Source organism: Parasteatoda tepidariorum, chromosome 4 (assembly GCF_043381705.1).
Source record: "Parasteatoda tepidariorum isolate YZ-2023 chromosome 4, CAS_Ptep_4.0, whole genome shotgun sequence".
NCBI lineage: Eukaryota > Metazoa > Arthropoda > Arachnida > Araneae > Theridiidae > Parasteatoda > Parasteatoda tepidariorum.
In genome coordinates this window covers 57,889,371-57,902,243 of record NC_092207.1, presented here as the reverse complement: position 1 = coordinate 57,902,243, position 12,873 = coordinate 57,889,371, and the positions used below count along the sequence as shown (strand labels likewise).

At 26.9% G+C, this 12,873-nt stretch overlaps 1 protein-coding gene and 1 long non-coding RNA gene across 2 annotated transcripts; both read right to left on the bottom strand.

The window, feature by feature from the left end:
• Positions 1-474: 474 nt before the first annotated feature.
• On the bottom strand, positions 475-1,471 carry LOC122271521 (uncharacterized). Its single transcript, XR_006226416.2, has 3 exons — positions 1,433-1,471; positions 612-716; positions 475-526 (listed from the first exon to the last, which is right to left on the bottom strand). It is a non-coding gene; the product is annotated as an uncharacterized lncRNA (long non-coding RNA).
• A 4,136-nt stretch (positions 1,472-5,607) lies between these two features.
• On the bottom strand, positions 5,608-12,601 carry LOC107442342 (uncharacterized). Its single transcript, XM_043053105.2, has 7 exons — positions 12,450-12,601; positions 11,208-11,303; positions 11,069-11,130; positions 9,975-10,073; positions 9,830-9,871; positions 7,778-7,798; positions 5,608-5,937 (listed from the first exon to the last, which is right to left on the bottom strand). Exons 2-7 carry the CDS (start codon positions 11,278-11,280, stop codon positions 5,893-5,895), a joined length of 342 nt encoding a protein of 113 aa, XP_042909039.1. The 5' UTR covers positions 11,281-11,303; positions 12,450-12,601; the 3' UTR covers positions 5,608-5,892.
• Between the last annotated feature and the right edge of the window lie 272 nt (positions 12,602-12,873).

Genomic DNA, 12,873 nt, shown 5'->3' with positions numbered 1-12,873 from the left:
TTTTTTATTTATTTATTTTTTTTTTTTTTTTTGTAAAGGCTTATGCTTACCTTTTTTAAATTTTTTAGAAAATAATATTGATTTTGTGACATTTCAACTTTGTAGGAATAAGGACTAACCGGACAAGGACTAACTCAAGTACGTCGTTTGTTGTAAGCCTGCTTGATATCTTGGATAAATTTTTACACTTACAACCGTAATAGACACTTTGTGAACAAGAGCGATTTAGTTAGCTCTAAATTTTTTTATTTAAAAAAGGCGAGCAATAACAAAAATTTATGTATGTTTTGCATTTTCTCTGACTTATAGATATCTCGGAGACAGCGAAAAAGCTTTCTGAATTTTAAACAGTTGGGACATTAATTTTCATTTAATTCCTTTTACGGATCTTTCCATACGCTACACTGAAAAAATAAATATAGTTCACACTATTAAACATTCTGTACTATACACAGTCAAAAGAAGACAATAAACTATACAAGATTAAATTANTCAAACGCAGCAGCTATCTCTTCATTAAACTTTTCTGTGTAAAAAAATATAATTTTACAAAAATGAGTTACTGAAATAAAATATTTCTATATCAAATTGAAGCATAAAATTCCTTTTACCGCAAAGTTTTCTTTCTTGAAAAGCAGTAACTGACGCAGCACAAATAGCTAAAATAATCCAATATGCGTGCATTTTATCAACTGATAGTCTGATAACTTCAAAATCTATAATTGAAGAATGGAAATTAAAAGGCAGTTTTAGTTGAAATATTTTTTAAAAATTCTTAGAATTTAAATATATTCCCGTTAATCATCTTGATGACGATTTCATTTATTACACTCTGAAGCCAAATGTTTTAATTCTTCATTGGCTTTTACGTATTTTAAAGCAATTAGAAATGTCAACACAGGCACAAATTTTACTATAACTTACCTTGAATAGGGATAATACCTTTTATTACATTTTAGATTCTTTACATTTTCTTTGCTAATTGTTTTTTGCTATACATTTTTAGATTTAATATTCATTACACTTCCAAATTTAAAGAAATAAATAAATCTAATTTTTAAAAAAAATATTTTAGGAATAAGTTTTTTTTAAAAAAAAAACCTTTGTTTTTAACAAAACATTTTATATTTTTTGAAAGCCAGAACATTACTGATTAAATGCTGCTTTTTTTCTGACAGAGTGTCAACACATAAATGAACGAAATTAAATATTGAACCAGCATTTTTGAAATAATGTAGTTAAAGTGTAGTTAAAGCCACACTTTTTGTATGTTGTTCTGACACAAATAATTTTCTACGAAAAATCATTTTAATCTTTTTTTTATTAATTAGAAGTAAAAGGACAGGAACTAAAATATGTTAAAATAAAATATCCGTACTAATTAGCAATAAAAAATAAAATCAATGAGATCGAAAATGAAAGGAAAACTTACTTCTGTGTTTGTTATTTCTTTTTGTAAGTTTGTAACCGAAATGCATTTCTCTTCTTATAAATAAGATTATTTGTTCAAAAAAATTTGTAATTCCTGGCAGATGATTCAATTAACAAAAGGAAAACTAATTATTTTCCTGTCATTTATCCCTAACATGTTCTATAGCTCAATCAAATAATTTAATAAATAATACACATGTGCTAGCTTATTACTTTTTCATTTATGTCTTTTTTTAGGTCCAATATGCCAAGCAATTTAAAATTATCAGTTTTTCTTAAATTATTTTAAAATTAAATAGAATTTTGCAATCTTCTTACACCCCAACACTTAAGAATCATTTTTGTCGAATATCAACAAGCTCAAATGGAAATACCTACGGCAAATAAATGGTACACGAAAATGGAAACGTGCGAATGAAAATCCCAGACAGTTTTATCCAAATTTGCCAGTGATCATTTGAGGGGACTTTATTTTTATAGCGGTCAGAAGGTTTTCCCATACTGCAAAACATTTTCGAGAATCTGAACAAAATTGGTGGCAACTTCTTTACATCAAAGTGGTGTTTCGTTGCACCAAATCCAAGGGTAGTTCCTGGTGTAATGAAATACCAAGAATGTTCTTTTACACTACTTGCTGTAGTGTAAAAGAACTTGTAATGTTCTTTTACACTTGAAATTTTACCATGTTTAAATTCAGTAAAAGTAAAATTTATAATTACAGTAAGATATGATGCGTGTAAAAATCTGTAAATTTACTTTTACGTTACAATCCAAAGCAAGAATCATAAATTTAAGATGCATGTGCGAAATACTTCTTAAAGCAATTTAATCGTTTTAATTTAATAGTTTGTTAATCAAACATGCACATAGCACAGAGAGAATATTCATATTAATTCGAAGAAAACTTAAATGAATGGAAGTTAAAGATTATAAAAATGTTTTACACAATTAGCAGATTTACGTAAATTTTATGAGATTAAAACTAAAAACATACATGCATTTCTAAACTGTTTATATGAGTAGAAGATTGAAATTACTTGACAAATAATCGACCAAATTTATTGTTTGTTATCAACCGGGAAAGAGGATTGAAACTTATTCAGTAGTAAATAGGTTACGATGAGTTTTTCAGTTAAATCTGACAAGAAGTATCCTTCGAGTAATCACATCACCAACTTGTTAATTTTTTGAAATTGCAAAATTATTCGCGTTTTCTTTGAACTTTTAATAATAGTCCTAAATCATTTGTTATATATTGAAAAACATACCCAATCATCATTACACACAAGAGTTCATCAGATAGTTTAAATATTCGCCGAATTTACGAAGCTCCGAAAAACACGACTGACTTCACCAACGATTAGGGTAGGCATCATAAATTATTGATAAGACTTAAAAGTGTCTCATAATGTGTAAATTGGACGCTTGATTTGGTACTAACTTAAAATAAAATAATCATTCACATAATTTTTAGAGTTTTTCAACTCCTAACCTTTCGAATATTTCCGTTATTTCAAAGAAATCATTTACTTGAAATGCTTGCAAAGTAAGGAAAGCTAAATTAAAAACAATTTTTTTCTAATGAAAATATTGAAAAGATTGAAATTTTTTGAAAAAGAATACGCATTTGTGAATAATTACATTCGTATTCGCATCAAATAAAAATAACCAACTTCAAGTATATTTCTCTGACAGTGACAACCATTCTCAACGTTATTTTTTTCGTCTCCTATCGTTTTCATTTTAACGGAATCATTCACAATTCAGTTTTCGTTTTCATCAAATTAGGAACCCTCAATTAAGAATCTCCTATATTAGTCCCAGTTAAGAGAACTGGACAAGAAAATCAAATTAAGACAAGATGGCGATCCAGACATTTAAATTCAGCTGTCAGACATGAAAAACAGTTTTAAGATTATTGATAAAATGTCACGTTGAAAAATTTTTGTTCTTCCTTCATTCACTAAATGTTTTCAAAATAGTTAATGAAATTTAAATCATTGATTATTTTCAATATGATTAGTAGTTTTTTGTTGATTTATATGTTCACTATTGCTAATGAAATTTACTCATTAAGTCTCGGGGCTCCGCCGACAGAAGGTTTAATTCATTTGTGTTCCATAGCCAAAACAAAATGGAACATGTGATTTAATGAATAGTGTCAACCGTTAGGCAGTCTTATAGCTAATGCTTTTGACGTATCCTCAAACGAATGAAAAAAGTTTTTTTTTAAACAATTTGATGAAATTTTCACTAAGAATATTTCCGAGGTAATAACTTCCTTAATAAAAAACGAAGTAAGTTTCATTTAAAGTTATACTAGTTAACTTCAAGAGATAAGCACAATAGTAAATATTTCATTAACATTTTTCAGAATATGATTCATTTTCACAATGTGACTATAACTAGTTTGACAAAGAATGTAACTTCTAAAACTTAATCCTTAAAAACCTGAAATTACCAAATACGGTCCCAAAAAAATCCAAAAGTATAGGATTTAATGAATAAAAATGATGTAAAAGTGCTAAAATTAGAAGATTAATATATATCTTTGTTTGCAGTGAAATTCTGCTATATAGCATGATTGTGTAAAAGCATTCTTTTTTTTAAATTATTTTTGTTAAAAGTGTGTAAATTGTGTTTTTCACGTGTATCACTCTTCATCCCTTACTCAATGTGGATTTGTTTTTCTGCTGCAAAATGCTTTTCTCATAATAAAATTACTTAAATTATAAATTATAGTTGTGAAATTATAAGCCAATTTTAAAACAATTCAAGATCTTTTCATGGCAATTCTAACTAAATTTGATTTAAAGAATGAATACGGTGAACAAAAATAGTAATAGTTTTTTATCTAATTATTGAATTTTCACGTACGATGCTTAATATTTATGATTTTAGGGCTTAACCTTATATATGCTAATAAATTTGCTTACATGCTACTTAAAGTCACAAAATCAGACAAAGGAAAGTACTTTCTCAGAATCAGCATAGCTTTTTTTAAACAGATTTGGATTTCTTACTCTCAAAATTTATTTTCCGTAATCAGAAAATATGGTCCCAATAATTTTTTAGGGAAAACGGTGGAACCGCTTCATGCCAATTTTACTTTTTGTGTATTTGGCTAAATCCGGATACTATTTAATTTAATCACAAAATGCTTGTGTATGGTATCAAATTTCGTTTATCCAAAGCTAATTCCATGTGAAAAAATAATTACTTATTATTTTGATTACTTTATTGATAATTTGTGATTTGTGATGGAGCAATGATGGAAAATTTTTCGAATTATAAAGTATGCAAATTTTTATGTTCTTTTCAATGTATGTAATTTTAAGTGAGAAAATACAAAGTTAATCCGAAATTATTTGAATATTGTTACAGTAATAAAATTTTAAAAAAAAATTTTTTTAATTATTTTTAAATTTTTATTTCGCAAGAATTATTTGACTGACTCTCTTTAAATTTTTAAGTTTTACCTATTGAAGTTGAGGTTGATTGAATCGGAGGAAAAGAATTGCAACATTTGCAATTCAAAATTTTTTTGATCATTCATAAATTAAATGATAAAGAATAATTATTTAAAAAAAATTTAAGTAGAATTTGTTTTGGATGAATAAGTTTTGGATCAATACATAAAAACAGTAATGTTTTAGAAAACCAATATATTTACCGCATGGAGCGTGATCTTGGTAGAAATATTCTATATTTTTGTTGTTTAAAGCTTTAATATACCCTTTAAATTGCAAATGAAACCTCGATTTGGTGTTAACGTGAGAAAAAAGTGTTTCATCACAAAATTTTTTTTGGTTGTACAACATCAATTTTGGAGAGATGCTAAAACTATATTTTTTAAAGTGTACGGAAATGCAGAATGAGAGTAACATGGATTTGAAAAAATGTTTTTCACTAAGTTCCGGGAAAAAGATTGTCATTTTTGTTGACTATTTTCTTGAACTTTAGTCCTCAACTTTATTGATCAATTCTCTCTCCTTGTAGTAGCTTGTTCTGCTGCATTTTTGTACTTCTCATTTATGCTTTTTTAGCTTTTTAAACTTATACTTCATAATTGTTTTATTATTGTAGTTAATATTAGCTTTATGTGTTTCAAAGTTTTACAATATGCATGTGATACAAAGCATAATACTTTTAACAAAATCTGTATCCTCAAACAAATGAACATGGTAATATCCTTTATTCAACAATTGATTGTTCGGATCATTTTCCTAAAAATGGTTAAGTCTAAAAAAAAAAAAATTTTCCTGTCTCCATTTTTACAATGCAGGTTGCATCAGGAAAATAATTATTAATTTCAAGCTTTCATAAAATTTAATTTTGAATTGAATAACAACAAAACATTTTTTATTTACTTTTTATTCATCTATATGCTCAAAATTGTCCTAAATTACACAAAAATTCTCTCGATAGTTTTGGCATATCTATTCATTAGGTAGACTTTGACTAGACATCAATGTCATACTTCTTTCCAACCTCATCGTAACAGGCCTAGAGAAAAGTATAATTAACAATTAAGATCAAGATAAGATAGCATATTAAATTAAATCAATAATTTATTTCAGATTACGTAAATATGTTAAATACACTCTATAAATCCGGTTCAACATTTAACCCTAGACAGTATTTCAAACCACACTGTTAAAAATTTTCCGGAAAAATGGTTAATAACAATTTTTTTAATTTTATTTTACCATATTCAACCCAAACGGTGGAATGACCGTAAATAATATGGTATTCAAACTGTCATCTGTAAGAAAAACTGCTTATTAACTGCTTTAATCTCATACAGTTAAACAACCAGAGTCTAATAGTACCAATTAGGCCCACCTAATATATCCATTTAATTCTTTGCCTTATAGCTGAGATGGCTAATCTGTCACTTTTAAAACTGACGCAACGGGGGTTGATTCTCAGCTTTGACACTCCTCCACCTGAAAATTTTCCAGAGTTCTGCATTTCCAATTTGTGGCTCTGGACTATTAGAATCTGATAGTTTCCAGCACCATGAAGCTGCTTAACACAAAAGGTCTAGTATCTCTTACGATAGATGAAACAACCATATAAACTAATTAAATCACATTGCATGATTCATTTCATGAAACACAGAGTAATTCATTACCCATTACTCAAAGCCCATTGCCTAAAGAAATGCTCAGCTCGTTAAGTCCGGTTAAATTTCATTTCTACGATTTTGAAACCATTCTAGTCGTAAATGGTATAAAAAGCGTATAGATCTGTATTCGTGTTTTTCAACTGTACAAGTTGTAAACGGTTTCAACCATAAAAGTGAGAAAGTCAAAACCATAAATGTAAAAAATGATCTTCACCTTAAACTTTACGGTTGATTGAATGGACGAATTGCTGGCTGTTATTTTACCGTAATTTAAGAATAAAAATTCGAAAATTGCATAATTCCTTGAAAATGTTTTACATTTTTAATAAGAAATAGTGTTTTCGTAAAAAATTGAACCATAATATGATTTAATCAAGTTTATAAAGGATAAGCTTGCATAATAATTGGGCAAAACTAGGTCCCATATTATTATGGCCACAAATTTTCACAATTTTGCAGTTTAAAGCAAGACATAACTTCTAACAGCATCTTACAATAGCTTACTTTAATACGTAGTTTATAAACATGAATAACAAATATTAAAATAATAAACAAATTTTGAAAGCTCTGAAAAAACTATATTATTTCTCTTTTTGTACAACAAAAAAGTTATTTTTAATTTCTGACTTCATATTTCAATTAATAAAAAATCGAATATTAATTAGAATGCTTAAAGTGCACAAGAAATATCTAAATGCAAAAATAAGTTCAGTACAAAAAAATATCTAAGAATATTCAAGGATGCAACTTATTTTGGCTTATTTGTCTTAATGTTCACAAGCAAAATTGGAGCTTTCAAAAACACTAAATTCCTGTTCTAGAAAAATTAACACTGTGTCGTACATATAAAATTAGCATTATAATTAATAATAAAATTATCTTAGTACTTGAAAGCAATATATTTAATATTGTTTTGTTTTAATTATCGAAAGAAGATGTAGATTTAAATATTTTAAGCGTGGATTCAAATATTCATTTACAATTTATCTCAAATAAGTATAAAATAAATGACAATTAAGTGATTCGACGGAATTCGATTATAAAATTTTCTAAATAAATCTTAAATGTGCTTTGAAACACTATATTTATGAGAAATTTTTGCTAAAACTTTTAAATTGTAGCTGCTTTAACAATTTTCTTGGCAAAAAACAATATGTAATAGTTTTAAGAAAACAAGAACTTCTTGAATAATATTTAAAATCCTAAAACACTTACCGTCGATCCAGCCATTTCCTCCTAGATAAATAATTTGAATTAAATGCACGAATGGTTATAGAAAAATATATTTATTCAGAATTATAAATTTTTAAAAATAATCTTAACTTGAAAGCATCTAATCGTAAACGAAAAGCTTCTTAGCACATTACTTCGTATTAAGGGGAAAATATGTATCGATCATACATTTATTTTTTTTCTAATATGGGACTTAGAATCCATATGAATATATACATGAATATAAATATCGATATGACTATAAATTTAAAAAATACATAAAGAAATTGCAAGAAAAATAACTTTTATTTATAATTTATTAATCGATATTTTACATATATTCACCATATTGTAGGGACAGATTTAACGTGCAACTGACTGCGTTTACACACCGCTTGTTAAGTTGTTTGCCAGATCCGAACTCATGACCTCCTTCGGCTCTCGACAAATGGTGTGAACATGAAAATTACTCTACACTCCATGGGTATGAAAAACGCTTTGATCAACCATTCCACCAGAACATACTGTTCAAATGGTAAGGGTTTGCCGGAGCTTTTGGTTGTAAAATTATAGTTTTTACTACCACACATTTCGCAAAAATACAAATATGAAAAATAAATTTATACGAATAAATAGTTTTTATGCCATGCTTTAAGGTTTCATGTAAAAATGAACAAGTTTTATCACATTTATTGTTAATTTTTAAAAAAAAATTACCATCGCATTACGGTAAAAATTTCTAAGCTTTTTCGAGCCAAAATTATGGTAATTTTTACCATATTCTTGTAGTTTTGACCATACTTTCTTTTTCAGATGTATATTATACTCATTACATTTATTTATTACATTTATTTATACTCGTATTTGCACTATGTTGCCTTTGTAGGATTTAGAAAGCACATTATAATATAATAGTAAAAAAGTATTTCGAACGTAACATACATGGATTTTAACTTAATTGATTACATCCCTTGTATAATAGGGTTAATCAAAATTGAGCATAAAAGTGTCGAAATAGCTCCGAAAAAAATTAGTCGAATTTGAAAAACCAATGCACTCATTATTGAGTATAGTGACATAATAAAAAATGAAACAGCTCTAAAAATCCTACTTTATTTGTGAATAAACATGGCGCCAAGGTAAAACAGTGTTGATTATCGATCAGAAGACATTCTTTATTCATGAAATAAATTTGCAATAAAAGTATGTGTGATACAGTTTTTTGTGAAATGAAAGTAAGTACAGTTGATTGATTTTCTTTTCGAATATCTGATCGTTATAAACTAATAAACTCGAACTTAGTGACATTGATGTGTCATCTTACAATGATGTGTTTTCTGAAGCTAAGCTTAAAAATGAGTATATGCTATTTCAGTTTTGAGTATGTCACTATACTCAATAATGAGTTCACGAATTTTCAAATTCGACTACATTTGTTCCGGGTCTATTTTGGGACATTTTTCCTAAATTTTGTGAAACCCTTTTTTTAAAGAGTATTTACTATAGGGAATACTATTCCTATTGGTATTAATAACTTTGTTGAATGAATATTTATTTCAGAATTCGTTTGGCATTGAAAATACCATTACTAATGTTAACTTTTCTGGATTAATAATTGCCTGAATTCTATTCAAGCTATAGAATGACCTCTATTTCTGTCCTTTTTCCATAACTTTCAAAAAATTATAGTCTTTAATTTCTATTCTGCTTATGTGCTCCTTTTTTAATAAAGTGATAATATTAGTTCTTTTTAACTTCTAGTGTTAGAGTAGAATATATTACGTAGTGTTAGAGTAGTAATATTAGAATATATTATAAATATTGCATTTTGCCTGACTCGCTTAAGGCATTGCACGAAAATTATAATGTTTTAAAACATATTATGCAGTCCCTATGAGCTCAAGAATGAAATAAACCTTATTTGATTTAGGAAAAAAAGCTGCTAAATATAAACATATCAAACTTTATATTTCTTTAAAATAATCTCCCAACTATAAATTTATTAATTTATCCCAGCTGCAAAATTATTATTTATTAATTTCGAAAATAACTTACATCGGTTACATCAGCCAATTTCTCGCTCAAGCACTGGTTAACCTAAACAAATTGCTATGATTAATCACGATTATCTAACACAGGATTATAAACTGTTAAAAATTAAAATAAAATATCTATACACATATTTTTTTTTAAATTTCACCTTTCTTGTAATGGAAGAATCGTTGCAACCAGCAAGAAGATATGGGTAAACTTCTTTGAGGAGCACATCTGCTTTGCAACTACGAATGATACTTTTTATCTAAAAGGAAAGCAAATAAAAGAATATTAATGAAAATAAAAACAGTTCTGCTGATCTGAGAAAAAGCGCACTAAATAGATAAGTAATGTTGATTGTTTTAAAAATTGCATTTATTTTTTTTCAAATCATTAGTTTAAAAACATTATTAAAAATTATATATTTTTTTATTGAAGTAACAAATTAAAACAAATATTTAAAAACAAATAAAGATTTTTCTGGATAAATATTCTTAAGGCACATCTGTTTCACAAATGGAGTGTTCTTTAAACGGAAACCTTGATGTATGTATTTCAAAAAGAATTGTTTTTCTCCTAAGCAAAGTAGTATTATTTCACCATTAATTTTGTTTATCGGTACGTAACTTATTTTTCTATTTCAATTACGGTTGACTTTAAATTACTTAGTTTTACTGAAGCTTATTTTAAAAATGCTACTGTAAATAAAATAAATACATGGTAAATAAAAACAATGATTATATCCACAAATAAGAGTGCTTTCTAATATTATATCGATATGTCGAAAGTAAAATATCTTAACTCAATAGTGTGAAGAGCACCAAAATATCAACACGAAAATAGAACAAATCAAACAATAACAAAAATTACTGAAAAATACAAAATGAAACACAAAAAGTAATACAAAACGCTTCTAGAGAGGTCGGACGTCCATTTACTTACTGACACCTTGCAAAAAGGATTTAAAAACATTTTTGTAACTAGTCTGCCAGATTACAAAATCTGAAACTAAGGCGTAAATAGAATATAGTGAGACATATTTTATGGCACGTTCTTACTGAAGTACAAAACTGAATTTGATTTGCCAGTTACATTGGATTGATTCAAAACTGGATTTGCGCAATGCAATTAAATACCGGATAACTCAAAGTTTATAATTATAAAAGATCGTTATCCATACATCTACACGTTGTATAGATAATATGATGCGTGATAATATGGTGTATATTAAAAATATAAAATATATTAAAAATTACTTACATTATCAGGGTCTAAATCGTTACATTTATCAAATTCAGCAGCTAATTCTACACTAAGTTTATCTGCAAAAAATGGTAGAAACTGTTAAATAACGTCATTGAAATGTAATAATTTATAAGGAATTAACAATTTAGCTCACCACAGATTTTTGCAGCTTTCAGAGTAGCAATTGATAAAGAACAAAAAACTAAAATGATCCAGTAGGCGTGCATTTTGTTAGAAGAAAGTCACTGACCTGAAATTCAAAATTACTGCTTAATAACAAAAAAAATTGACAACATAAATTGGCTAAAATGCTTTGTATTAAAATCATCTGTTAACGCTTTATAAGGCCATGGAAAAAATACTTTCCATCAATTTTTATTAATTCTTAAGTGTCTAATCAAGGCTTAATTTCTCACCCATGATTTGATAGGCCGTCAACTGGTAACCTCAAAGCATTTCACAAAAATAAATCCCAATGAACTCTTTCGTTCGCATAAATGTAAAAGTTAGTAAATAGTAAAAGTAATAGTAAAAATTAGTATAAGTTAGCATAGGATCAAGAAGAGAAGCAAATACTGGATAACTATTTTCTTTTTTGTGTATAGTGCTTGCTCATTTGAACATTTCTCATCCAGTTTTATTTTATAGTTATTAACATAGAATTAATAAATTTGGTTATTTATAAGTTCAGAAATGTATGCTTATGACCAATACTTTACATTTAAAATAGACAGAATTATGGAAATTCCTCCCACTTTATGACCAAGAAAATAGTTTTAAAAATCAAACTAGCCTTAAGTAATAAACTAAGTGAATTTTTTTAACAAATATTAGCTCCAAAAACATTTTAATATAGTAAAAATATTTTAATAAATATTAGCCCCAAGAATATTCAATATTAACTAAAAAAAAGTCCCGATAAAAGATCATTGAAGTTATTGTCCTTAAATTCAAAAAATGGTTGATTTTAACGTATCCCTGAGTATAATGCATTGTTATTGGTTAGTTATATATTTTAGATACAACTAGAATGTATTGTCTAAAATCTTATTAAAAATTAAAAGCTTATTTGAATAATAAAAAATTTTCATTTAAAAAGTGGGGAAGCATTATTTGAAAAATTCGTATAGTTATTAGATAATTTTTATATAATTATTCGTGTAATTAAAATTCTAATGCAGTTAATCGTAGCTAAAATTCTACTACTAATTCTACTACCACCGGATGGACCACAGCCCGTAATGCTTGGCTTAGGTCCGTTCGTGACCGTGTCTGCATGATCAGTCCACATCATCGAAAAAAATATTTTATCAAAATATGCTGAATCTCACAAATAAATAACAATTAACAGTAATAAACAATGCATTTATACATAATTAAACACTTTAATACCTACTTAATTTTTTAACTTCTATTAGTATGATATTGAATTATATATTCTTTAATATAAATAATTGACGATATGCTGAACTTATAGCAAGTAACAGATGTTTAAGTATCAAATTTTCGTTCGTGTAACAATACGAAAAAATAATTATTTCTATCATATCATGTAAATATGTTATTTATAATAAGATCAAATAATTGCATAATCATTCAACATCTGTCCATCCGTCTCTTCAATGAACTCTTCCGAAACTGACTGCCAAACAATAGAAAAAACTATCTTCGTTTATTTCTAAAAAGTATGACACTTTAATTAAAAAAAACTTCATTCTTTTGATGTTTATGAGTGTTATGTATCTTGAAACTGACAATATTTTTGAAATATACAGTCTTTAAAAATAAGAATTTATTTGCTTTGGATGTATATCATACAG

Bases quoted from the DNA above. Each gene is read 5' to 3' on its own strand.
- LOC107442342 (XM_043053105.2), bottom strand. From the start codon at position 11,280: ATGCACGCCTACTGGATCATTTTAGTTTTTTGTTCTTTATCAATTGCT. The intron at 7,799-9,829 runs GTAAGTTATTTT...TTATTTATCTAG, and splicing joins AATTGGCTGATGTAACCGAT to GAGGAAATGGCTGGATCGAC. The intron at 5,938-7,777 runs GTAAGTGTTTTA...ACTTTTCTCTAG, and splicing joins AGGAAATGGCTGGATCGACG to GCCTGTTACGATGAGGTTGG.